The 20916-nt window shown below is 44.1% G+C and overlaps 1 protein-coding gene across 2 annotated transcripts in view; it reads right to left on the bottom strand.

Annotated features, from left to right (window-relative positions):
• Positions 1-20647, bottom strand: part of Mlxip (MLX interacting protein) — a 55069-nt gene extending 34422 nt beyond the window's left edge. The window contains exon 1 of one of the 2 annotated variants that reach the window (XM_078039247.1): positions 20091-20647. In XM_078039247.1, the coding sequence (XP_077895373.1) occupies positions 20091-20503 (413 nt within the window). In that variant the 5' untranslated portion in view covers positions 20504-20647. The remainder of the gene's footprint in view (positions 1-20090) is intronic. The other variant, XM_005329656.5, reaches the window with a different exon arrangement.
• Positions 20648-20916: the final 269 nt, after the last annotated feature.

Below are 20916 nucleotides of genomic sequence, written 5' to 3'. Positions count from 1 at the left end.
GCAGAAAGAGAAAGGTGGTGGGGCAGGAGAAAACAACAGGGGAAAGAAGGGCTCATAAAAGGGATATTGTGGAGAGATGTCTTTTCTCAACTGTTGGTGGTTTGATGATAAAAAAGTGAAAATCTGCAGAATGCAGTTTCACATACCTGAATCCCAGCAGCTCCGGAGGCTGAGGAAGGAGGTCTAAAACATCTCTCTACAAGGAGATCTGGCAGTTCATACTGAATCAAATGACTAAAGTAAGCATCACTGACAGTGGGGCAACCTGACGTTACACACCCATGAAGCACCCAACAAAAATGGTTAGGCCAAATCACATGTGGTTTATAGGACACGTAGAGGACAGGCACACAGGTTAAACACCCTAACAGAAAAACAAATGCAGAATGTGGGACAGTCTTCACACCCAGATCAGTCCCTTTAAAAGGTCAATGCATGCCAGGTGTGGTGGGACATGCCTGTAATTCCAGTGATTTGAGAGACTGAGGCAGAATTCCAGGTTGAGGCCAGCCTAGGTAACTTAGTAAGACCCTGTCTCAAAAATTTAAAAGGGGAAGGACTAAAGGTGTAGCATCAAAGTAGAGTACCCTGAGTTCATCCCAGGTACCCCCCACACATACACACACAAAAAGTCACTGCATGAGGAAAAGGAGAAGAATTATACTAGATTAAAAGACTAAAAAGATGAAAACCAAATACAAGTATAGGCCTGAATTAGGTCCTGATTCATAAAAATTAATTACAAAGGACATTTTGAGAAAAACCAGAAAACTTCATGTAGTCTGTATATTTAGGAATAAAATGTCATAAAAGTCTGCAACTTATTTTGTTGAACCATTTGAAAGCAAGAGATATAGATACAGAAAGTGTGCTAAAAGCCAATAAAGGGAGGTTGGAGGGGCAACTGTAATGATGGTGGTGGTTGCATTATTTAAACTTCTCTGTTTAAAATCTTTTATAATAAAAATCGGAAAGAAAAAAAAAACTGGGGGAAAAAAAAGCCCATGCTCAATTTTTTTTTTTTTTTTAAAGAAACAAAACAGGGGCTGGGGATGTGGCTCATGCAGTAGCGCGCTCGCCTGGCATGCATGGGGTGCTGAGACAGGAGGAACTCAAGTTCAAAGCCAGCCTCAGCAACTTAGTAATAAGAGGCCCTAAGCAATTCAATGAGATCCTGTCTCTACATAAAGTATAAAAAAGGGCCAGGGATGTGGCTCAGTGGTTAAGTGCCAAAAAAAGAAAAAGGAAAAGAAATGCTGCACTCCTTAGCTATCACTAAGAAACTACTAATCCATTCTGTCTTCATATGTATGTCCATTGTGGATGATGTGCGTAACTGGAATTGTACTATGTGACTTTTTGTGACTAGTTTTTCCTCTTATTATACTGTTTTTGAGGTTCTCTCACATTAAAGCATGTCAATACTTCATTCACTTTCATGATGGAATAATACTCCATTGCTTAGATTCACAACATTTTATTTACCATTCAACAGTTGAAGGACATTGAGTTTATTTCTAACTTTTTCTCATTATGAATAATGCTTCTATGAAAATTCATGAACAAGTTTTTGCACGGACATATGTTTTCATTTCTCTGAAGTGAAACTGCTGAATCATAGGGTAATTCTATGTTTAACTTTTTGAGGAACTGCCAGACAGCACAGCCACTGCACCAGTTTACATTCCCCTCAGCAGTGTCAGCAGTGCAGAGTGCTCAAACCTCCGTGTGCTCATCAATGCAGACCATGGCCTAGTGAGCAGAAAGTGGGACCTCACTGTAGTTCTGATTTGTATTTTCCTAATGATGAACAAGCTCAATATATTTCCACATGCTTCTGGTCATTTGTGTGTCTTTGGAACAATGTCTCTTCAGTCCTTAGCTCAATCTGTACATTAGGATTTCTAAATTTTTGAGTTGTAAATCTCTTTATATAGTCACATATGCATTCTTTACTAGATATATGATTTGCAAAAAATTTCTTATTCTGGAAGTTCTTTTCTAATTGGTACAATTTTTGAAACCTGCTCTAATAATATGTATCAAAGATTTCAGCCAGATGTAGTGCCTCACACCTGTGATCTTAGCTATTCAGGAGGCTAAGGCAGGAGGACTACTTGAGCCCAGGAGTTCAAGGCCAGTTTTGGGAACATTTTGAGATTCTTGTCTCAAAAGAATAAAAATAAAAAATAAAGGAGTGTAATGACAAAAGGTATAAACAAGGTTATTCATTCTATGTAAACTGAATTCCAACCCTTACCTCACATCATATACAAAAATTAACTCAAAATGAACCTAAATATAAGAACTAAAAGTATAAGGTTCCTAGAGGCAGAGGGTATAGCTCAGTGGTAGAGCTCTTGCCTAGTATGAGTATTTGCCTAGCATGTGTAAGGCCCTGAGTTCAATCCCCAGCATCACAAAAAATCTTCCTGAAGAAAACGGACAAGAAAATCTTAGAGGCCTTGGGTTTGGCAAATATTTTGTTAATAGAGCACAAAAGCGATGAATTATAAAAGACATACATACTGTAACTGGTTTTTAAAAACCTCTGCTCTACAAAAAACTACTGAAGCCAGGCACAATGGCGCATGCCTGTAATTCCAGCAACTCAGGAGGCTGAGACAGGAGGATCACAAGTTCAAGGCCAGCCTCAACAAGTTAGTGAGACCCTGTCTCAAAAAGTAAGAAAAGGACTAGTGGTAAAGTGCCCCAGGTCAATCCCCCTCCACCAAAAAAAAAAAAAAAAAAAACCCAAAAATGATGGTGTGAGTCTATTTTACCTACATGGGCACAGAGAAAAGTTAAAAGGACAGTAACATAACTGTAGTATTTCAAAGGATTCTGTCCTTTCTTTCTGTCTTTAGGGAAGTATGCATTCCCCATTTGACAATAAACGTGCATCTCCAAGTAATGGGGAGAGTGGTAAGGGAAGAACCTACATAAAAGAATTTCCACCTGGGGGCTGGGGTTATAGTTCAGTGGTAGAGCACTTGCTTGACATGTGTGAAGTACAGGGTTTGATTCTCAGCACCGCATATATATGTTCATCTCACATTTGACAACTAAAAATAAATAAATAAATAAAAAAGAATTTCCACTTGGAAAGGAGAAAAGTCAATGTTCATCTCACATTTAACATAAAGTAAAATTCAACTAACCAGGACACACAGTTTGCCCTGTTGACTGGATTTTTTTTCTTTTTTAACTTGGAACATTTGAGAAATGAGAACACACTGTAATTTTCTTTTTTCTTTTCTTTTCTTTTTTTTTTTTTTTTTGTGGCACCAGTGATCAAACCTAAACCTAGGGGCACTTAACCACTGAGCTACATCGCTAGCCTTTTTTATTTTGAAATAGGGTCTTGCCAAGTTGCTGAGACTGAACTTGTGATCCTCCTGCCTCAGAATACTGAACTGCTGGGATTGCAGGCATGCGCCACCATGCTCAGCTGTAATTTTCTTAAGAATCTCATATCTTATAGCCTTTCCCAGATCTGCAGATCATTTCTATCATACATACTAGTTAATTTGACCAACACTTTTAGTGACGTAACTGGGTAATTACAGCTTCAGAGTATTCCAGAAAAGAAGTTCATACACAGAGCATTCTCTCACAAATACCTGGAACTCAATTAACTATCTAGGAGTGAGTAAAAATAATTCCAGATGGATGAGAAACTTCTGTGCACTAGATTCAGAGGACAGTCTCCAAACCCTAAGTTAATTACTCTTATTTTACACTCAATTTAACAAGTTATACAAACCAATAGAAAATGGAAGATCTGGCTGGCAAGGTGGTACACGCCTGTAATCCCAGTGTTTTGGGAGGCTGAGACAGGAGGATTACAGGTTCAATGCCAGCTTCAACAACTTGGCAAGATCCTAACTCAAAATAAAAAATGTCCTTGGTTCAAGCCCCAGCACGTGAGACAAAAGGGCAGGTCAGCAGTCTCCCTGCAGAACCTGAGGAGCTGACAGCCTGGAGGGGACAGTCATTAAAGATTCGAAAACCAGGAGCTTATCCATTCCTAGATTCTTGGGTTCTCCTCAAATAGAATCAGGTGCTTCCCAAGTCTCTCTGAATAAAAACTAGCCCTGGGGAGGTCACTGTATAGGCACCCTTCCACTGGGCTCTGTCACCATGCACTACTGTCTCCTTTCACTCCCACAACCCAATCTATGAGAAAAAGAACTTTGACTTAGCTCTCTGGCACAAGAGACTTAAATTTCTTTCCCCACCCCCACTCTGTTACTTAAGGTCTCACTAAATTGCTGAGACTGGCTTTGAACTTGTGATCCTCCTGCCTCAGCCTCCAGCCACTGGGATTACAGGTATGTGCCACTGAACCTAGTTTACCTTCTATACTCTTGAGATGTCATATTGTAACCACACTGCACTAAAGAGTTATTAATCCAAAAGCACAGAAATGAAGTTCTTGAAAAGGGAATCTCAATCTCACTATAAACACCTTCCTCTGTGAGCTACCTCAACCCCAGGGGAGTTCCTGATGTCCTTTCCCTTCAGGAGCAAGAGTTCCAGAAACATCTGGATGTCATAATTTGACCCCACAAATAGGACATTGCACTGAGGGGTGAGACAGTAAGTCTATGCATTGAAGTTAGCTTCGGAAACCAAAATACTGAGGCTCCATTCCTATCCTTGAAGGAGCTCAGCCAAACCTTCTGCTCTTGCTGATTATCTCTATAACTTGAAAAGTCATACACAAGATAGGGCAGACACCAGGCCTGAAGGGTCAATTGAGAGGTCAGCCTTGGCAGCAACAACAACAAGCAGGCAGCCTGGTCAGAGCAGGTAGTCTGTGTATGGAGCAGGTGACGGCCACCAGAAGTGCTGTGATTCCTGGAAACTACGCTGAAAGGGCCTTACCAAGAGGTAACATGGGCTGCAGCCCTAGAGTCCAGGATGGTCCTGGGATGCCACTGGAGCAAGAGACAGCTGCCTACTCAAATCTGCTGTTACTGTGACCAGGGACAGCAAAGGGAAGATGTTTCTCCCCTCCAGAGCAGCAGAGGTAGAAGGAAAAAGGAGCCAGTGTCAGGACACTGGTGCAACTCAAACCAAAGCAACTGACACTTTATTCAAAACAATGGTGGCTTTGTCAGGAGATTGCAACAGCCCAAGAAGAGTCAGTTGAAAAACTTGCCCTCCCCACCTAATTTCTACCCTCCGGTCCTCATAACTTTGAGATATCATGTTAAAAAGAAGGAAAAGGGCCAGGCATGGAGGTGCATGCCTGGAATCCCAGCAACTCAGGAGACTGAGGCAGGAGGATCACAAGTTCAAGGCCAGACTCAGCAACTTAGTGAGTCCCTAAGCAACTTAATGAGACTACACCTATAATCCCAGCATCTTGGGAGGCTGAGGCAGGAGTATTGAGTTCAAAGCCAGCCTTAGCAATTTAGTGAGACTCTAAGAAACTCAGTGAGACCCTGCTTCTAAATAAAATACAAAAAAAGGGCTGGGGATGCGGTTCAGTGGTTTAGTGCTCCTAGGTTCAATCCCCACAACCAAAAAAAAAAAGCTAAGGATGTAGCTCAGTGGTTAAGTACCTCTGGGTTCAACCCCTAATACCAAAAAGAAAAAGAAGGAAAAGAAATTATACATTTAAATCAACATCAGCAAATGTATGTGATGCAAGAGAAGGTCACCAGCTGCCCTTCAGAGACAACACATCACTGGAGCTGCCTATTGTGCAGCAGGGACACCTACCCAGGAGCCAGGGCTCCCAGGACATGTCTAAATCTTACTGATGAATTTCCAGTGATCCCAGCCAACAAAGAACAAAGGGCTGAAACATCAAGTTTTCTACAGTGCTGCAGTATTGAGTTCCAGTCACTTGGGAGGAAAGTATCAAGATCTTGATGTGAGTTGGGATGGCTATACCCCCCATCTCTGCAAGACCCTCAAAGCAGCTACCCCAGGGTCCTCTAGGACAGGAAACAGTACATTCCCTCTGCAGAAGAACTGGAGGCTCGGGAAAGAACAAGTTACAGTATTTCTCACACCACACCCTGCCCTCCTCACTTCATCCTTACTTTCCAATTGGGGCAATCTCCTGCACTCCACAAACACACCCAGAGCTCCAAGGAGCCAGCAGCAGGCACAATAACAAAGATAAGCAAACAAACTTATCAGGTGAAAAGCAGCTGGCTACACACAGGCTACACCAGCCAGCTCCACTATAACCTACACTCTGGTAAGCTACAGAGAAGGATATGGAGGGGGCCTAGAGAGCACAGGTAAGCTCTACCTGCTTGCTGGCTCTCAACTACTGTACAAGGATAATGCCAAGGACAAGCCAGAGTTGAGCTGATAACCAGGTTCTTTGCTGCTGTGAAAGCAGGCTCTCCAATGGGCACCGCCTCTGCCAAGGTTTCGCAGTAGGAAAACAACATGAATTCTAAAACTAATAGGAAGCCTGGGGATATAGCTCAGCAGCACAGCATGTGGTTATTAAGTGTGAAGACTTGGGTTTGGGCCCCAGCAAACCATAAAAAACAAAAACTAAAACAAGAACACCACCAAAATATACTCACCATGCCCCCCCCCCAAAAAAAATGGAAACAGTTGGTCCAATGGACAGGTGACTACCCTGAAAGAACAGGGAGCTAGGAGCCTGACCCACTGGTTCCTCAGTAAGGGGTCTGAGCAAGAATGCAAAAGGTTGACACAGGGCTGGGTTTGTGGCTCAGTGGTAGAGCGCTCGCTTAGCATGTGCAAGGCCCTGGGCAAGGCCCTGGGTTCGATCCTCTGCACCACATAAAAAGAAATAAGTAAAATAAAGATATTAAAAAAAAAAAAAAAAAGATTGACACAGATACCCAGGCTTCCAGGCCTCTGTGCTGGGACCTCACTTCTACACAGGGCAGGCAAAACATAATCAAATTCCTTGTATCTTCAATCACCAGCCCCTCACCCCACAATCAGCTGACATTGCAGGAGATGAGACAGCCCCTCAAGTGAGGAAGGCTGCCAAAAGCGGAGATCAGTCTGCATCTCAGAACACCACCTGACAGAAAATATTTAAATGACGACGTTTCAGAGTTAGTCAGTCCTTCCTCCCATGGCCCTCCCACAGCTTAGGCCTAAATCGCAGGAACACACATCCACAGCACTCACCATTGCGAGAGCTCACCACTGAGCACTGGTGCTGAGCATTCGTCTGGAATCAAACCCTTTAGAAGCCCTCACCCTCCTTACTTCTGTAACAACAAAAGGCCAAGGGACAGGCATTCACTGCCAGCACCACTGTGATCACTGCCTCAGGGGTCTGACAGCTGCAAAACACACAAAGGCTCCTACTGGCTACCAACTATCCTCTGCCCCCTGCTCCTCTGCAGGGACACACATGAAAACACAGACAGCTTTCAAATAAGCAGCCCAGGGTGCCAGAAGAAGGCCACCATTCAGCTGTCTAGCCCCTCACCACCATCCCCATACACACCTACCTGCCTGATGAGGGTGGGCTGGTGTGACGGTGTGGAAGGTGCCTGGTGTGGCAGTATGAGGTACTGCTTCTTTTCCAAGAGTCCTAAAATGTTCTCAGGGTAAATGATTCTGTCAGAAAGGAGGAGGAGGCAGAGGGACCCTTTGGACAAAGGAGCCAACCTGAGGTATGCAAACAGAACTGGGGCCCAGAAACCTGAGGTTACAAAAATACCATGGAAATAATGCTCAAGGGTCAACAGAGGGATTAAGTAAATCATCCACACAATGAGATACTATTCAGCAACTAAAAACAATGCAGATGAAAATTTTGGAACTTGGAAAGATGTTCACAATCTCTTAAATGGAAAACAAAATATGCTCACCATGCCAAAAAAAATTTTTAAACAAGGTTTGGAAGGATAAACACTAGGAAATTGACAAGCTATCTCTGGGTGTTGTGATTTTTCTTTTTCTTTTAGCTTTATTGCATTTTCTAATTTTCTGTAATAAAAATGCAGTTTAAAAGGAAAAGGTTCATTTTATTTTTAATGTTAAAATATACTGTGGACATAGAGAAATAATGACAAATAAAATCTGGAAGGAAGCTTGGAAAGCACAGTCAAACTCTAAAAAGTAAGGATCTAAGCTTAGAAGGATTCACCAATTTATCAGTGAACAGTGAACAGTAGAGGAAACATTGTATCTCCAATAAATATAAACTCCATTTTAATCTGGTTTAGAAGAAGAAATGCATTTATGAGCCATAAGGGTATCTGCAAGCACCTTTATAAATCACATCAAAAAGAGAGAGGGGCTGGGGTTGTGGCTCAGCAGTAGAGCGCTTGCCTAGCATGTGTGAGGCACTGAGTTCGATCCTCAGCACCACAGAAAGATAGATAAATAGATAAATAAACAAATATCTTGTATCCATCTACAACTTTAAAAATACTTTAAAAAAAGAGAAAAACAGAGGAAGAATTTGGTGACTATACAAGTGAGTATGGGTAGGTGAGAGGAAGTTCTTAATGACACCCACTATTAAGCCAACACACACACACACACACACACACACACACACACACACACACAGTAATAAAATGAGTAGATTACAAACTTCAAACAGGAAGCAAGAGGCCCACTCAATCCAGAAGCTATAATTTTGTTTGAACTGTAACCAAATCAACTGCTTCAAATCCAACTTTTTGCCATCCTCCCCAATCTCAGAATCACCCTATGAAAACAGCCCCATTCTAGTCAAGTATGGTGGTAAGGTTGAGGCGTAATAGTTTAAAAAGGAATATAAGGCTAAGATTAACTTAGAGTACAAGATTTTCACAAAGCCAGAGTAAACCCCCCATCTCTAGGACAAGATCATTTAGAACCCAGGCCCTCCTCCTAATAAAGAGCCACTGTCTCTGAAGACTTCAGTACAGATGGGCACAGTGGCCCATCTCTAATCCCAGCTACTTAGGAGGCTGAGATAGGAGGATCTTGACTTTGAGGCCAGTCTGGGCAACACAGTGAAACTCAGTCTAAAAATAAAAAATAAAAAGAGGGCTGGCGATGTGGCTCAAGCGGTAGCGCGCTCGCCTGGCATGCGTGCAGCCCGGGTTCGATCCTCAGCACCACATACCAACAAAGATGTTGTGTCCGCTGAGAACTGAAAAATAAATGTTAAAAAATTTCTCTCTCGGGGCTGGGGATGTGGCTCAAGCGGTAGCGCGCTCGCCTAGCATGCGTGCGGCCCGGGTTCGATCCTCAGCAGCACCACATACCAACAAAGATGTTGTGTCCGCCGAGAACTAAGAAAAAATAAATAAATGTTAAAATTCTCTCTCTCTCTCTCTGTCCCCCTCTCTCTCTCACTCTCTCTTTAAAAAAAAAAAAAATTTCTCTCTCTCTCTCTCCCCCCCTCTCTCACTCTCTCTCTCTTAAAAAAAAAATAATAAAAAATAAAAAAAAATAAAAAGGGCTGGGGATTAGTTCAGTGCTAGAGCACCCCTGGGTTCAAACCCCAGTACCAGGGGTAGGGGGATGATTATGGTCCTATAAACAAAGCTGAAGGTACACATAGCAGTGGCAACACCTAAAAAACTGTCCTTGTACCAGAGCTGGCTCATGGCACACTGTCTTATCTCTCTTGTTTTCCACTTTCCACGTTTCACTACCGCCATCTCTTAGGCCAGCCTCGCTTTACACTAGATCCAACCTTAAATTGTACCAAATCAAATTTTAAAGTAGAGTTCACATAAAAATTCAGATTTCTGGGGCTGGGAGTACTCTAGCTCAGTGGTAGAGTGTGTGCCATGCCCTGAGTTTAATCTCCAGAACCCCTCATCCCCCCCCAAATCAAGATTACTTCCAGCTTTTCAAATATGAAGATGTTCTAACACTGGGCTCAAAATACCAAGAATCACCTGGAGGTGGGTGATGGCTGTTCTCTGGGGCAAACTCTGCCTTGCCCCACAGGTCACTCTCTAGCGCTTTTCCAGTGCTGAGGCCAAGCCCAACAGTTTAAAACTCATATGGTTTTCATAGTAAGTATTTCTCTATAACTGTGACTTTATCAAAAATAGGAAAATAAAATATATAAAAGGTCCTCTTGGACTTACAGATAGCCCATTTTATTTCCTGGTCCTTATGGAGATTTAAGTGTAATCCTGACCCAGATAAAGCAATGTTAAGAGGAGAAAGGTCTTAACAGGAAAACTTTACAGAGGGTAATTTGGCAAGTTCTAGTGCACATGCAGAAAACAACTCCCAAGCCACTTTTGATCTATAGGGAAAGTCTCAAAGAAGGTCACTTTCCCCATGATTCCTCCCTTTCATGTATGAAGTAAAGAGACAGAATCATGGTTCCATACATGGACATAGTTAGGATTCTTTTTTTTTTTTTTTTTTTTTTAGAATATTCCAATATTTATTCTTTAGTTTTTGGCGGACACAACATCTTTGTTTGTATGTGGTGCTGAGGATCGAACCCGGGCCGCACACATGCCAGGCGAGCGCGCTACCGCTTGAGCCACATCCCCAGCTCCTAGTTAGGATTCTTAAGACCATCTGATCCTGCACTTTCCAAGTCACATTCCCTAAAAATAATGTGGAAAGTCTAAATTGTTTCAATATTAAACAAACAAATAAACAAAAACACAGCTCTGTTAAGATATAATTTACATACCATAAACTTCACCCTTTATAATTTACATACCATAAACTTCAACCTTTAAAAGTGTTCAACAGCTTTTGGTATATTCACACCATTGCCACTCTAATTTTACAACATTTTCTACCATGATATCAAAACTATTTTATTTTTGTTTTTATCAGTTGCTGATGGACATTTTATTTTACTTATTTATATGTGGTACTGAGAATCAAACCCAGTGCCTCACACATGCTAGGCAAATTTTCTACCAATGAGCCACAACCTCAGTCCCCTCGAAACTATTTTCAAAGTAATACTAAGAAGTTCTTTGTCTTTAATGCTCATTCACTGCAGAGTATGCAGTACAGCTTTCCAGACAAGTAGTTGCAGTTTGCTTGGGATTTTTTTGATACTGAGGATTGAACCTAGGGTTCCTACCACTGAGCCACATCTTCAGGCCTTTTTATAAAGTTCCTTAGGGTTTCACTAAATTACTTAGGCTGGCCTCAAATCCACCTGCCTCAGCCTCTGGAGCTATTGGGATTACAGGTGTGTATCACCATGTCTGGCTAATGAGTTTATTTTTTAAGTGCTTAATAAATGGTTTAAATTTTTCTCAGAGTTGGTTTTTAATATGGTTATATATAGATATAACCTGCCAGGCATGGTAGTGCAGACCTACATTCTCAGCTGTTAAAGAGACTGAGACAGGAAGACTGCAAGATTGAGACCAGCTTCAGCAATTGCAGTAATTATTTAAAAATAAAAAGGACTGGAGATGCAGGTCGGTGGTAAAACATCCTGGAGTCAATCCTCAATACCAAAAGAAAAATAAAAAGATATAGCCCACATATACAAAAAGAGTAAAGCAGTCCCAAGACCAAAAAGTTTGTGAGACACTAATTTAAAGCATTTCAGAGTAGAATGTAGACAGAGTACATCATCACTTCATCCCTAACATCTTAGCATGCATAACACCAACTACAGTTATTTGTCCCAGGTTTTTTTATTCACTGCATAGAATAAAATGCACAAGTCCTTCATTCTTTCTGGTGTAAGGTATTGAGCCCAGGGCCTCATGCATACCTTTTAAATTTTGTACTTATTTATTTGTTTTTATTCTCATTTTGGCAATGGGGCTTGAGCCCAGAAGCACTTTATCATGGAGCCACATCCCCAATCCTTTATTTTTTGAGACAGGATCTTACTAAGTTACTCTTTTTTATGAGCTGTAAAGTCTTCACTATTACCCAAATGGGATTCTGCATACTCTGTCTGAGAATCCAAGGCTAACAACAAGGAATCCTGCTTCTATATTCCTATACATAACCACACCCATCTGAGTTAAAAAAAAAAAAAATTCAGGATTTACAGATCACAGGATAAAAACCCTTCTGTTCAAAAGGCAAGTTTCAAACCCCAAAGCCCCACCACCCATCCAATCATCCAATGTCCTGCTCAGGAGGCACATCAAAGGGAAGAGGACAAGATGGTACAGCATGGCCAGAAGACGGAACCCAGGTGCATGGACCTGGGCCTCCCACACTGACAGCCCCTCTCATCCTTTGTCATACTTTGTCACACAGCCCAAGTCCCAGCTGTCAGGAAAGCCTTGGGCAACAAAGTTTTCTGCACTGAGGTGTCCTCAGCACAAATATACCAGCCACACAATGCAGGCTCCCTATTTCAGTCATGGCTCTAGAAGCTCAGGCCCCAAAATGCCCAGTCATCACTGACTCATTGCTGTCCTTCGCTCCCCCACCAGGTCCAGTACACCAGCAAATCCAAAAACCACCTTGAGTCCATCCACTTCTCACCACTCCACCTGACACAGAGTGTCGCAGAACAGAGAGTAACAGCCTCCAACTGGGATCCTCGCTTCTCTGGCCCCCTAGAGACTACTCTACTAGTTTCCTGTGAACTAATCTACAGATGAGCCACCATGAGCTGCTCGATGAAGACAAATTAATATTCCCAGCACAGTGAGAAATGTGCTAACTCCCCACCACAACCAACAAGTTCCCTTGCCTTCTCAGGTTTATCTCCTACATCCCATCTGCCCTCAACCTCATCATGCTGGCCTTCTTTCTAACCTGGGCTGCTTCTTTCCATGCCTGCCTCTTACAGGTCACACATGTTTTGGTTTAATCTGAAATGTCACCTCTTCAGAAGTCTTTTCCAAGCAGCCCAAAGTATCTGCCCACCCTCCCTGCACCCATCACTTCTATCCTTCATTTTGTTTTATAGTCTTGGCTGCATTCCACTAGAGTGGAAGTTCCATGAGGGGAGATGATAAATCTGTCTTGTCTACTACTGTGTCCCCAACAGCTGACCTGTGCCTGGAACACAAGAGGCCCAATGAATACTTGTTGGGGGAATAAGCATTTGAGCCTGGGGCAGCTAAGCCAAGACCACAACCAAACTCATGCTGTGGCCTGTGAGGTTCTGCTCAGAGAAAGAGTCAGTCAGCCTCCCTCAAATGTCTGAATTGGAGTCTACAGGGCTAATTTAATTAGACAACTGGCAAAGAGCACTTAGTAATAATAGGAAACTCTGAGTGAGGTTCACATGTGAAAACACAGGCCCTAGGGAGCTTAAGGTGGCAGACATAGAAGCTCCCGTAAGCAGAGGAGCAGAGAGAAGAAACAGCAGCAGGTGAGAGTGCCAATAGGCAGCAGGAATGACATCACCAAGGAAAGTGGTGCCTAAGAGGAGGTGAGGACTGCATGGTGGTCCATCAGCAAAGAGGGGCATCACCCCTGCTGACCACTAAGGCTGCCAGGGACCAGCACCAGTCTCCGCTGCCCTCCAGTAGTTCTCACATTAAACCCAGGGGTGTTTTTCACTAAGCTACATTCCCCAGCCCTTTTTTTGGGGGGTGGGGGGGTGGGAAAGGGTCTTGCTAAATTGTGGAGGCTGGCTTTGAACTTGCAATCCTCTTGTCTCAGTCTCCCAAATTGCTGGGATTACAGGAGTGTGCCACTGTGCCCAGCCTGATCCTTTCAATAAACCCCTATCCTATAGGCACACAGCCCAAAGAGCCCTGTCTAAACCCAGTCCTGGGACCTGGAATTCTAACCATAGATGAGGGATCTCCAACAAAAGACAGAAAAGAATCACTGGAGACACAGGACTTCTAGACTGTACATTTTATACCCAAGAGTTTATTCAATTTCCAGGAAGGGGCTGGGTGTCATGGCACATGCCTACAATCCCAGCAACTTGGAAGGATGAAGCAGGAGGATCACAAGTTCAAGGCCAGCCTCAATTTAGCAAGGCCTAAAGCAAGTTAGCAAGACCCTGTCATAATATAAAAAATAAAAAGGGCTAGGGCTAGGGACATAGTTGGACCCCTGGATTCAATATCTAGAATCAAAAAAAGAAAAGAAAAAGAAATCTGAACAAGGGGTGCTCATGCTCTGAATTTTTCATTAGCTTTTATATCCCTACAAAATAAATCAGATTGGGGCTGGGATTGTATCTCCATGGTGGAGCACATGCCTAGCATGCACTGAGGCCTTGGTTCTGATCCTCAGCAACAATAAAAAAGTCTATTGACTTTCCATTCCATAATATTCTCTTATGGGAATTATACCAGGCAGGGAAAAAACAAGGACACAATCCACTGTATAGACTTTTCTTTGACCAGGGCCTTCTATTGCTACGGCCCCCTGAACTGGAGCCCAGTACACTCAGCATAATCAATATAACCCTGGGGTGGGTTTGCCAATGAGGGAAAAGAACTTAAAAGACTTTCATACCATGACTGGGTGCTTAACTTTTCCCCCAAGAAACTTCTGAGTCAGGTGCCACAGCTCACACCTGATATCCCCACTACTCAGGAGGCCGAGGCAGAATTGCAAGTTTGAGGTCTGCCTGGATAACTTAGCAAAACCTTGTCTTAAAACAAAAACAATTAAAAAAAAAAAAGGGGGGCTGGGGATGTGGCTCAAGCAGTAGCGCTCTCGACTGGCATGCATGCGGCCCGGGTTCGATCCTCAGCACCACATACCAACAAAGATGTTGTGTCCATCGAGAACTAAAAAATAAATATTAAAAATTCTCTCTCTCTCTCTCTCTCTCTCTCTCTCTCTCTCTCCTCTCTCACTCTCTCTTAAAAAAAAATGAAAAAAAAAAAAAAAAAGAACTGAGGATGTAGTTCATGGTACAGCACCCTGGTGAACGTTCAAACCCCGATAAAAAAACAAAACAACAACAACAAAAAAACAATCATAGAAAGAATCTACAACATAGCAGCTGTTTAGTTAGTATGAGTTTTCTTATATTGCCCTACCAAATAAACCCTTTTACTTCTTCTCTTCTTTAAAAATTTTTTTTAGTTGTCAATGGGCCTTTATTTTATTTATTTATATGCGATGCTGAAAATCAAACCCAGTACCTCACACATGCTAGGCAAGTGCTCTACTATTAAACTACAACCTCAGTCCTCTAACTTCCTTTTTCAGACTCTCTTTCCCCAATTTTATCAACCATTCTTTGCCTTTCCATTGAGCTAGCAATTAACTATTCAACCTCTACATAAAAACAGAAAGTTGGTTCTGGACTACTGAAGGGCAGAAAATAGGTAAGAAGAATAGTGGGGCTTCCCACTGGGAAAGAGAATCCAAGACTTTTGACAATTAATACAGGGAAGGGGAGATAAGCATTGAACCTGATGTCAGCAAAACTGTCCACATAGATACTAGTTATAGCATTGCACATACTCTCAGTACAGTGTAGACACTTCCTGAGCAAGGCATTAGACCCTGGTTCACACTGTTACAGCTCTTACTAACTGCTATCATTGCTGTGTCTGTCCCACAACTAGTCTTCTATAAAACTCCTTTAGAGATTGACATTTTCATCTCTGTAGCCACAGCTCCCATCTCAGTGCTTATATGTGCAAACACATATACACATACACACACCTTTTTCTTTTTTTGATGGTGGTGGTATTGGGATTGTACCCAGGGTCTTGTACGTGCCAGACAAGTGCTCTACCACTAACCTACATCCCCAACTTTTTTTTTCTTTTTTTAAATGTTAAGACAGAGTCTTGCTAAGTTGCCCAGGCTGGTCTCGAATTTGTGATCTTCCTGCCTCAGTTTCCCAAGGCGCTGTGATTACAGGGATGTGTCACTACACTTCCACCACCTTTTAGAGGCAGGGCCTTGCTATGCTGCCCAGGCTGGTCTTCAACTTCTACCCTCAAGGGATACATACTCCTGCCTCAGACTCCAGAGTGCTGGGACTACAGGCATGTGCCACCATGTGCAGCTAGTGCACACTATCCAATAATTAAAGGTTAAAGACAGAACAAGAGAAGAAGAATACCTTAACTTTTTTGTGGAAGCAGCAGAGTAAAACTCAGCTGGGCATGGCACACACCTGTGAACCCAGCTACTCAGAAGGCTGAGGTAAGAGGATGGGAAGTTTGAGGCCAGCCTGGGGAACTTAGCAAGACCCTGACTCAGAATTTAAAAAATTTTAAAAGGGCTAGGGATGTAGCTCAGTGGTAGAATGCTTGCCCAGCATGCACAAGGTCCTGGATTCATCCTCCAGTACCCTGCCAAAAAAGGAGGAGGAGGGGGAGGAGCAAGAGAAAGAGGATGCTGCTTTGAAACTTAACATTTTGGAGGACATAATGCTCTGTCTTCAGTCCTTGTTATTCCCAAGTCTGATACAGCCTCCCTCCTTAAGCCACGAACAAAGGGTTACCATACAGGGCACACATGTGGGGACCACATCCTGAAAACTTACATACCAAGGTTACCTTATAGCTCTTAGTCAAAATGTCTCCTCCAATATCCACTTAAGCAGAAAGCTGTTTTCCAGAAAGCTATTTTTATCTTAAAACACATGAAAAGAGTATCTTCTACCTTCTGAAAACTTCATACCAAGGTTCCCTGACAAGGAATTAAAAAGTAGAAAAGTGAAACCAAAACTGACTACAAAAAGCTACACACTAGATGTGTTCAGAATCTGTGTGGGGGATGTACATGTGTGACATTCCTTGAAATGTTAAGAGGGCAAGAATCATGAACTATGTTCCAGAGTGCATAGCTCTACTGTGGAGCCTTAGAAAGGATTCAGCCAAATCAAGAATGCTTCTGTTTAGTATTTGTTAGGTAGACATTTAAAAACCACCCTAAAAGACACGAGTTGGATGCATTTTTTTTTTCTGATTATAGATGAGAAACTTGGGATCCTAAAAAATGTCAGTTGAATGAGAATACAGAATTGAAATTCCATCATGCTCCACCTGCTATAGTCAGATGGGTAAACCTCCTCTTGCCTATTATTTGCCAGGTACCAGGCATATTCACAGACATATCTCAGTTAATACTCATTTCCACCCTGCAGAAAAGTTCTAGCCACCCCATTCCAGAGCAGCAGACAGGAAAGCTTAGGAAAGTAAAGCCACCTGTAGCTCTTCCATGTCCTCTACCACCTACCAATTTTGCCTTGGGTAGAGGCAATTTCTTCCCCTCTAAGATATCCTAACAATTGAACACATATTTTAGGACCAAATCAAGACATTTTGCCATAGGGCTACTCAGCATCTCAGAGTGGGTGGCCATGGATTTTAAAGCCAGCTACAAAGAAAATGGAATCCCCTTGGCACAGTCACCAGGCAGGCCACTGGGCTTGCTCACACTGTCTTCTATCCCCCAAATACCATATTTCCCCCACCAAAGTCAGCCCTGGTCAGACTTCAGGAGTTAAAGCCTTTCTTGTTCTGGAACAGACCATGTTCATGATCCCTAGACCACTTCTCAGAACTGGGTGAAAAATAACCACAACTTCCCCTGCACTTGGTTCCTCCCCAAAGACTGTGAACCTCAGCTGGAAACAGCTGGGAGGCAGCAGCTAACAGGAAGCCAAACCAAAAAAAAAAAAAAAAAAAAAAGGCACAGAGTGTACCAGGGAGAGTTAGGCAGCTAGAACCAAGAGGCTAGGGGACAGCCAGGACACTGAAGTTAGGAAGGACCCAAGACAGAAAAAGTCACATAGAAGAGCAGTTCCAGCTGACATTCCTCTCAGCTGAAGTAAAGAAGAAACCAGGAAAAGCAGTAAAGGCTCTGACCCCACTGAACAGGAAGTCAGACCAGCTCTGAAGCTGAGTCTCTTTCCTCCCTGTCCCCCACCTCAACCTTACTTCTCTGAAAGTCATCTGGTAATCATAGCAAAAGAGCTGAGGTCAAAAACTGCCTTTTCCCTAGCTTTTCTGTCAATCTCTACCAAAATTCCACACTGCCAACTAAGTTCAGGAAAAGCCAAATTGAGCCTCACACAGAGACGTAGAGTATCTTCATGAAAAATTAGTAAGCAGATCCCAGCAGGGGACCTTTGGTGGTGGACAGACCTAGGTGGCAGTAGAAGGAACTCAGGCATAAGGAACAGCAAGAAAAGCAAGAGAGCTAGGGGAGCTAGAAGCTCTGAAAATCAAGGTAAGCACCAAACTAGTGGTGCCTTTTACAATCAAAAAAGGTAACTGAGCAGTGGCCAGTTGCCAAAATATTTTTGAAAGAAATGAAGGGGGGGAAAAAGCCATTACTGAAATTCTTTGGTGTTATTTAATAAGCCTTTAGGTTATCTAAACAAAGGGCAAAGGGGAGACTAGCTTAATTTTCCTTTTGCTGAGCTGACTTGAGGCTTTCTAGCCTGCACCTCTTGTGACTCAAGCATCATTCTTTCACTGTACATGCAGAAGTTTATATTAAAGTAAAGAAAAGGATTAAGTTTTCTTAATAAGACACATTCCTGTCTTTCACCTCTGGTTTTGTTTGAAAAAGCTTTCTCAAAGATTATGCTCTGATCTAGTTGCTTTAATTCCAATGGAAGTTCTCAAAATTTGAGACTGAAGGGTGAACAGAACTGCAACATCAATGCCATTTTTTTTTTTTAAACAGAACATCTTCTAGGCTCAGTGCCAGCTCAAACTGGCAAGACCTGAGAATCAGAGCATAGACTGGCCAATGTGCCACGTCAGGGGGATAGGATAAAGAAATATGGAACAAGCCATCAGGGAAACCTTCATAAAAGGAAACAGGGGTGAGGGGTCTGTCTCAGGAACATAACAAAGGAACAGGTAGACTAATCATTTATTCCAGAGGAAGAAAATGCCATCCAGAGCTAAGTATATAGCATTTTAAATTCAGGTAAATAATGTTTTAACTTGGATTTATTCAGGGATCACTACTCTTTAAAAAAAAAAAAAAAAAAAGGAAGAAAGAAAAAGAAAAAAGTCTTTCATGCCAAAAGACTGCTTAAATCCAAGAGTTTGAGACCAGCATGGTTACACAGCAAGGTACCTTCTCAAAAATAAACAAATAAATAAATAAAGGAGAGGGAACTATTTCTGCTCTTCTCTCCAGTGTTACTGGAGTCTCATAGGAGACTTTGCCTGTGCTGCCTGTGAAGCAGAGCTAAGTGAGCCAGGGCCACTGCATTTACTAATGCAAGAGATTCAATTCTGTAGGGATCCCATGGGGGGGGGGGTGGAGGAGGTTCTGTGCAAGGCTGGGCTGTTCAGGCCAAGACAGCCAGGGCAAAGAAGTTCTATGATTGAGTGAGAAAAGTCACCTGAAGCAAATGCCTAACATATAACCTGAGTAAGGGAGAGAAGAGTGGAAAGACTTCTTAACCCTTGAGAGGCAGGTATTTCTTTCTGTGACTTTGAAAAAAGAGATGTCTGCTCAAAGCCAAATCCACATGTCAGGATGGTATCTGGGATGTGTGCCCTAAACACTGACATCTACCTCATCTAATGTTTCAGGGACACCCAGAAAACCCTTCAACTTGCCAGGAGAACAGACTGCACCTCCAACCGCTGTAGCTCCAAAAGTCTTCCTAGGAGCACCCAGGGCCCTCCCCAAGGGCTACCCAACAAAATAGGTTGTGAGGAGGCCCAGACTCCAGGTGCACGGACAATACCAAAAGTAGCTAACATTAATGGAGCTGTACAGGGCTGTAATAAGCGCTTCATCTATCCAATCCATCCCCACAATAGCCCCCTGGAGGCAGATACGACCGTCATCTCCTCTTTATAAAGAAGGAACCAGGCTCCAAGGTGTTACACAATCATTAAATAGTGGAGCCAGCGCCCCAGACACCCTGGACAGGTGGTCTTAATCACCGCTAGGTATTGTTGGAAACACACAAAGAGTTTGGGGGAAGGGGTCGACAGAGCTGGGCAACACAAGGTGCAGCCTTACTACAACAGTTTCTGGTCCGAGATCGGTGGCTCCTGGAACACTGGAGGCGGGGGTGGGGGGGGTGCCTTGATGGGGAATGTGAAGCCGGAAGAACCCAGGCACTGATGACAGGGGAAGCGGCCAGGACCGTGGCGCCTCTCACAACGTTGGGACTCCCTCCCAAAGGGAAAGCGTGGTGCCAAAGGGACCCCGAGGGTCCCAGCCCTCCACGCTCGTTTTGTCTAAGGAAGGCCCCGGTGAGAGACGGGGCCCGGCCGGATCCGCGAGGGTCGCACCTGTAGGCCAGGGTCATGCACTCGAAGAGCTTGGTGAGCGAGGCGTCGATGGACAGGTGGCAGGAGCTGGTCTTGCCGAAGCTGTAAGTCTGGCACGTCTGCTTGTTGACCGTGTCGAAATCGTAGCCCTTCTTAGGCGGGTGCTCGCGGTGCGGCGAAGACACCATGAAGTGGCCGCTGTGGATGATCTGCTGGGGGCGCGGGGGCTCCTCGCGGCCCGGCCCGGCCCGGGGCTGCAGTGGCGCAGCGCTCGCGTGGGCCCGGGCCGAGGTGGCCACGCCGGAGGCGGGCGGAGGGGACGGCTCATCCGTGTCCGAGTCGTCGTCGTCCTCAGGCACCTGGGGCTTGAGCAGCACCGAACGGACCCGGCTGCGAGGCCGGCGCGGAGAACACATGAAGACGTCGGCGGCCATGAGGGAAGCCCAACCGCGGGCATCCCCCGGGGGTCCGGGAGACGCGGGACTGCTAGGCTGAGGGGCGCCGGCCCTGCCCGCGCGCGGACTGTCCGTGAGCGCGCGGCGGGGAGGGAGGGGTAGGGCGCCGACCCCGGCGTGTCGTCACTGCCGCGCCTCAACCAATCAGATGCCCGCGTCGGCCTCTTAAAGGCGCAAGGGAACTTTTCCTTATCTAGGAGGACAAAAAAAGGGCTACGCCTTCCTGCCCCGCCCCTCTCTACCCCCACCCCTCGGGGCAGGCGGAGAGCTCCAAGACGCCGGGGCCAGGCCGCGCCCCTTGAGGGTGGCTCGGCCTAACAGAGACCTGGCCCACTGGCTGTTCGGGTTCCGCCCCCGCCCCGCCCCGCGCAGCCCAGCGCTGGCTAGAGCGC

The sequence above is a fragment of the Ictidomys tridecemlineatus genome, chromosome 2 (assembly GCF_052094955.1).
Source record: "Ictidomys tridecemlineatus isolate mIctTri1 chromosome 2, mIctTri1.hap1, whole genome shotgun sequence".
Lineage (NCBI taxonomy): Eukaryota > Metazoa > Chordata > Mammalia > Rodentia > Sciuridae > Ictidomys > Ictidomys tridecemlineatus.
The sequence above is the reverse complement of the archived record's forward strand: the minus strand, read 5'-3'. Positions and strand labels throughout refer to the sequence as shown.